Source organism: Otolemur garnettii, unplaced genomic scaffold (assembly GCF_000181295.1).
Source record: "Otolemur garnettii isolate 467f Iridium unplaced genomic scaffold, OtoGar3 scaffold00001, whole genome shotgun sequence".
Classification (NCBI taxonomy): Eukaryota; Metazoa; Chordata; class Mammalia; order Primates; family Galagidae; genus Otolemur; species Otolemur garnettii.
The window spans coordinates 59,833,966-59,841,065 of record NW_003852396.1 but is presented as its reverse complement, the minus strand read 5'-3'; the positions used below and the strand labels follow the sequence as shown (position 1 = coordinate 59,841,065).

Here is a 7,100-nt window from a genome sequence, read left to right as displayed (position 1 = left end):
GGTGTACGTGGCTGGCGCCTTAGCCAGTTGAGCTATAGGCGCCGAGCCTAGACTGAATTTTTAAGGAAAAAATAGATAAAAAGGAGAATTAAATCTTTGGTTCCAAAATGATAAAGGTTCCATGATACACAAATCATTTATTATCTGTTAAAAAATAATAAAATTATGGGAAGATTAAAATTAAAAAAAAAAAAAGAGGGCTGGGCATGGTGGTTCATACCTGTAATCCTAGCACTCTGGGAGGCCAAGGTGGGAGGATCACTTAGCTCAGGAGTTCAATACCAGTCTGAGAGAGAGTGACACCCCTTCTATACTAACAATAGAAAAATTAGCTGGGTGATGTGACGGGCACCTATTGAAGGGGCTTTTCTGGAGCAATTACCTAACACCTATAGTCCTAGCTACTTGGCAGGCTGAGGCAGAAGGATCACTTGAACCCAGGAGTTTGAGATTGCTTTGGACTAGGCTGACACCATGGCATAAGCCTGGGCAACAAATTAAGATTCTGTAATCAAAATAAAAACATACAAACAGGGTGGGCATGGTGTCTTAAAACAAAAACATAGGAATGGGCATGGTGGCTCATGTATGTAATTCTAGCACTCTCGGAGGCCGAGGCAGGTGGATTGCTTGAGTTTGGGAGTTTGAGACCAGTCTGACCAAGAGTAAAAACCCATCTCTACTAAAAATGAAAAAACTGAGGCAAGAAGATCACATGAGTTTGACAATGCTGTGAGTTATGACACCATAGCACTCTACCCAGGGTGACAAAGCGAGACTCTGTATCAACAAACAAAAATGAAACCAACTGGGTAAAAAGCCATATACTAGAAATGAGTCTTGTTCTAGAAAAGATGTTTAATACGAGTATTATCCATATGATACATAGCAAAGGTAAATTTTTTTTTTTTTTGGAGACAGAGTCTCAATCTGTTGCCCAGGATAGATAAGGGTGCAGTCCTGGGTGCAAACAATCCTTCCACCTCAGCCTTTGGACTTTAAGGTATCTTAGCAAGAGATCTTTCCAGAGTGCTAAGATTATAGGTATGTGCCATCTCACTGGCCTTTTCTTTTCCTTTCTTTTAAGATTCAGAGTCTCACTTTATCGCCCTTGGTAGAGTGCCGTGGTGTCACACCTCACAGCAACCTCCAACTCCTGGGGCTTAGGCAATTCTCTAGCCTTAGCCTCTCAAGTAGCTGGGACTATAGCTGGGACAACGCCTGGCTATTTTTTTGTTGCAGTTTGGCCAGGGCTGGGTTTGAACCTGCTACGCTCAGTATATGGGGCTGGTGCCTTACTCACTGAGACACAGGTGCTGCCCAAACACTGGCCTTTTCTTATCATTTTCTTTCCTTTTGCGTAAAGCACTTCATTGCTAATTCTGTGAAGTAATCTGCACTCTCCTCTGTTCTTTGTAAAATTTGATTCATTATAAAATTGCCAAGTAGGGCCAGGAGCAGTGGCTCACACTGGTAATCCTAACACTCTGGGAGGTAGAGGCAGGTGGATTGGTTGAGCTCACAAGTTCAAGACCAGCCTAAGCAAAAAGTGAGACTCCTGTCTCTACCAAAAATAGAAAAACTGAGGCGAGAGAATCGCTTGAGCCTGAGTTGGAAGTTGCTGTGAGTTATGGCGGCACAGCACTCTACCCAGAGTGACAGCCAGAGACTCTGTCTCAAATAAATAAATAAATTTTCCAAATAGAAGTATTTCAGATATACAGTTTATAACTGTATTTTTATTCTATTGCCTCATATTCTTGTAAGTCTGTGTTTTTTTTTCTTTTTTGTTGAGACAGAGCCTCAAGCTGTTGCCCTGGGTAGAGTGCTGTGGCATCACAGCTCACAGCAACCTCCAACTCCTGGGCCTATAGGTGTTGAGCCAATTGTAAGTCAATTCTTAACTGACTGATGACTGTGGACCTTGTTTGAATGTTTTTTTCTAATAAAATGAAGCAAATCTTACACATGAAAAACAAATATTAAGTAATTCTAAAGTAAGGAAGTTTGATAACTTATCTATTTCAACCTTTTCATTTTATAAAAAAGAAAAACTAAGGCACAGTAGAGGATACCTTCCTTAGTCATTGGCAAATGTTGGCTAGTAGCTATGATGCCCTAGCACTCTACTAAGGGCAACAAAGTGAGACTCTCAAAAAACAAACAAAAATACTAACCAGAACTTACTAAGAAGATAAATCCCCTGAAAAATAAATTTTGAGTTGTCGGCATCAGACCGCTCTTCTCCATTCATGCGATAATCTAAAGTTATCAATCAAGGTATCCACTTCATGGGGAACTCACCCTCATCATCACTACTACTAGAATGGATCTCAGGAGATGAGTCAGATTGGGACGATGAAAATTCTTCTTTCCATTTCTTCCGTTTCTTTGGTGGTGGCTCAGCCTTTACTTTTAGTTGTTTAACTTTGGGTTTCACGGAAGGGGCTTTTGTAGTTGTAGATTTTGATGTTAGATTATCAGAAGTTTTACTGCTACTACTCGGCTTAGCTTGAACAGTTCTGCAATATTACAAACAAACTTTATTAACATAGAAATCTCATAAAACTAAAATGAATCAAGACAAAAAGAAATCATAGGTGAAGAAAAGATTGCCCAATTACCTTCCTAAGGCCTCCAAAATAAAATCCTAGCCCAAGTGCATTCAGTGGTGATTTCCATAAAATTTTCTTTAAATATACTAAACCACTGGCATTCAATATTTAGTTATTAAGGGACTATTAATTCAATCCTTATTTCTCTTTTCATTCTTCTCTTTCCTTTATGGACTAATTTTCCAGAGAATATGAGGCTGCACAACAGATAACCAATGGCCATGGAGAAGTAAGCTGTGATATATTCCAAAAGCCACACCTAGCACTGACTCTCAGAAACTCATAGGCGCTTGTGGTGCCTGATTTTCACACAGAAACTCAAATGCATCTGTCCTAGAGGAGCTCAAGATTTGCTGTATGCTGGGTCCAGAGATTTTGAGTGGATAAAATTTTATCATAAAAATAAGGTCAGCTACTTTCAATTGATGGGAATCTTAATTAAATTTCACACACTAGATTGAGAATAATGAGGGTCATACCTTCCCACAGAGACAACAGGATGAGGTTAGTTATCTTTTAGGTTCATGCTCCAAACAACATAGAGTCACATTAATATCTGATAAGAATTCTGTACACTTGGGTCTCACAGTTTTTTCCTCAAAAATTATTTCAGGGGCCAGGCACAATGGCTTATCCTATAATCTTAGCACTTTGGGAGGCTGGGGTAAGAGGACTGCTTGAGGTCAGGAATTTCAGACTAACCTAAACAAGAGTGAGACCTTCTTCTCTACAAAAACCCAGAAAAAGCAGTCAGCAAGAAAAACACATGCCTGTAGTCTTAGCTACTCAGGAGGCGGAGGCAAGAGGGTTGCTGAGTCCCAAGAGTTTGAGGTTGCTGTGGGGTATGATGATGCCATGGCACTCTACTCAGGGCAACAGAGTGAGACTATCTCAAACAAAAACAAAATAAAAATTTAACACTCCATTACTATTTTCATTTTATAGATGTAAAAGGGGAGCATCTGAGAAGTTGTCTTCTCTAGGTCACAAACAGCTGGATTCATTATTTTTAGATTCTAAATTCAATTTTTTTTTTTTTCACTATGTTAGGGTGACACTAAAAGGACTCAGGGAAAGAAAAGGCCCACCCAACCCAACACAGGTAGGCATGAGCTTTACAGTGCCCATTTCAATCCTTCAAAGGAATCATTTACTTATCAGACACAGAATTCTCAGGCTAGTATATAATTTAAAAAAAAATCAGTCTCTTTATTACATTCTTTTGTACAATGACAGCACTAATAAAAAGCTGATTTATATATACAAACAAATTTATTATATAAGAAGACAAATACCTGATAGTTTGTGAAGGTTTATTTCTTGGCTTTTTAGAGCACACTCGGACATACTCCTTTTTGTTTGCATTTTCAATGAACTTCACATATATCTTTTTGTATTTATTCTTTGCATCTCCAAAATAACCCAGGTACTAAGAAAAGAAAACACTTGGAATTACATAGTTGCAGTCTGTATATAAATTTTACTTTATTGGTTTTACTGAGTATTACATAGCCATCCTTGACATTTTCCAAAATGCAGCTTTGGCCAGGCTAATTTCATCCTGTATAAAAATGATCCCAAGGCTATTTACTGACTATAAGCCCATATAGAAAAGCAATCTTTTTTTTTTTTTTTTAAAGAGACAAGAGTCTTATACTGTCACCTGTCACCCTTAGTAGAGTGCCATGGCGTCACAGCTCACAGCAACCTCCAGCTATTGGGCTTAGGCGATTCTCTTGCCTCAGCCTCCCAAGTAGCTGGGAATATAGGTGCCTGCTACAACGCCCGGCTATTTTTTTTGTTGCTGTTTGGCCAGGGCCGGGTTCAAACCCGCCACCCTCGGTGTATGGGGCTGGCACCCTAGTCACTGAGCCACAGGTGCTGCCCAAGAAAAGCAATCTTACTTGGCAGATGCTTACTTATGAAAGCTACTGAACAGTTTACTTAATAATTCTTAAGTATAAAGAATAACTTCTGCTGTCTTCTGGTAAATCATGGTGTTTGACTGATAGAATAATATCTGAGTCCATCTGGATGCTTTATAGACTAACACCAATTCTTTTCCTTTATAAAACAAAAAAATTAAGCACCAGTAAAAAGTCATTTAGTTTTAACCACTGGTTTTATTTTAAAATCAGATAAGAGTGTCATATAGTTAAAAATTTGTGCTATTTTATTTTTTGTCTTTCTTCACTATATTCACACTCAACTGAATATGCTATTTTATATCAGAAATACTCAATATAAGATACATCTAAATTTAAGTTATTCTATATGTTCCCCAGGATCACTGCCAAAATACAGAAAGACTTACGTAAACACACATTTTACTTACACTATTTGTAGCAGCAAATTCTCTTTGCCCATCTCGAATTTCAGGAACAAATTTCTGTAATAAAGCTTTTTGTACTTTCCAAATAGCTGGGGGTTCTTTTCCTGTTTTTAATGCCTCCTGTATTAAACAGAATTGATTATACTTATAAAAAGTAGCGACATATTTTAGATCTATAGAATGTTACAGCTGAAAGGAATCTTAAAAGACTTGTCTAGTTCAACCTTTTATCTATAATCTTCAGCTGAATTTATGCAATGATTCCAATAAGCTGATTAGGCTATTTAGTTTCTATTTAAATTCTTACAGAAATAGGGGACTCGCTAACAGGCAAAATAACCATTACCTTTTTGTATACCTAAAGCTATTGGAAAGTTTTCTGCTAATGACACTGTCATTTATTATTGATGCAATTTTATAACCCTATGTGCATATTTAAAAAGAAGAGAAACAAATATGCTAAAATAGTTTATTGTGAATGGAAGGAATACAGATGATTGGAATGTTATGTTGTTCACTGTACTTTTATAATACTGTTTCTGTCCACCTCCATCTTTACAAACAAAGGCAAAAAAGCAAAAGGAAGCAAACAAACCCCAGAAAATGTTGTAGCTTAAACAAGCTACAATATTCTTGTATGAAACTGATTCTACAATTTTCTACTCATGGTTCTACAACTTTAAATTATGAAGCTAAGTCTAATTTCACTTTTAAAAAATGGTTCTGTTATTTTTCTTTAAACTTTTAAATTATACAGGGTGGCCATTAAAGTTCGTGTTATAACTATTTAAATTGCACATGAACTTTATGGCCATCCTGTATAAATAATGATTTTCTCCAAACTGCTATATAATGATGAGTTGGAAGCCCTGAAAAAAATTAACATTTCAAAACTGCTATAATTACTACTACTGATATGTAACTGTTAGAAAAATATAGGAAACTATGTTAAAGTTAGAATTATTTTTAATAATTTTCTATTTAAAAATATCTAACATATACTAGTTTGACTTTATCAAACACTGATAACAATTTATAATAATTATAAAAATGCAGCTTTTCGTAATTCAAGGTAGATGCATGCTCTTGTAGTCATTATGAAGGCTATCACAGACACCCCAAATAACCTATATGCCCTTTGTACCAGTGAACATTCATATCACCTTAAAAGTCTCTATGTCTTCTATCTTTACCACAAATTCATCACGCTCTCTGTATTGGCCTTCTCCTCCGCTTTCTGTGTTCTCCTCATCTGTATAACCTTCTATGGCAACAGTGTCCTGTCCTTTTGCAAATTGGTCTGAAGGAAGACCATCAAGTTCAATGGACTTTAGGGGTTCTGTAGAGTTTATATTTTCCAGATTATTTACTGCAGATGAAGTAGAGTGGAGAAGTTCTTGCTTAACTACACCCACAGTGGTGGAGGAAGTAGTAGCAGTACCAGTAGTATTGGCAGTTGGGCTAGTAGTTGCCACCTGTAGGGCTTCTGAAACTAAATCAAACAAATGCAAATTAGTGCTACAAATATTTAAACGTTTGCTAATTTTGTGTAAAATCTGAACAGTTTAAAAAGAAAGACTTGACTATTTTTGCAATTCAAATTGGCTAAAACAAAAGTACAGGAAGAAATTAAAAAATGATTGTTAATTTCCAAGAATCAAAGATGTGAGAACTGAATCTAGATGACAAGCAGATTGTACACTATACAGGTATCTATCTACCTACACTTTCCCTCAATTCCACTTAAGTAAAGAAATTTTAAAGACAGAAGATAAGGAAGGGTCTGCCGATCAAAATTCCTGTGAAAATTCCTGCAAGATAAAAAACCAATTGCGTATGTGACAGAAAAACACCCCCAAAATACTTTGAAGCAGCACTAGAAGCTACTAAATAAAAAGGAATATGAAAAATACTATGAAAAACTGTATGCCAACAAATGACAATAACTTAGATGAAATGGACATATTCACAAAAAGGAGGACTCAGGGAGAAATGAAAAATCTGAACAGACAAATATCAAGTAAAGAGAACAAAAGAAATTTTAAAACATCACACACACACACACACAAAAGCATAGGCCTACATGGCTTCAAGGTGAATTCTACCAACAATTAAAAAAGATGAATAGGCTCGGCGCCTATAGCTCAACCGGC

At 36.7% G+C, this 7,100-nt stretch overlaps 1 protein-coding gene across 1 annotated transcript in view; it reads right to left on the bottom strand.

Moving 5' to 3' along the window:
- Nucleotides 1–7,100, bottom strand: part of QSER1 (glutamine and serine rich 1) — a 99,454-nt gene that overhangs the window by 20,382 nt on the left and 71,972 nt on the right. Inside the window, exons 5-8 of the mRNA XM_023508475.1 lie at nt 6,111–6,439; nt 4,951–5,067; nt 3,911–4,044; nt 2,305–2,522 (exon numbers count right to left, since the gene is read on the bottom strand). Coding sequence (XP_023364243.1) covers nt 2,305–2,522; nt 3,911–4,044; nt 4,951–5,067; nt 6,111–6,439 — 798 coding nt within the window. The remainder of the gene's footprint in view (nt 1–2,304; nt 2,523–3,910; nt 4,045–4,950; nt 5,068–6,110; nt 6,440–7,100) is intronic.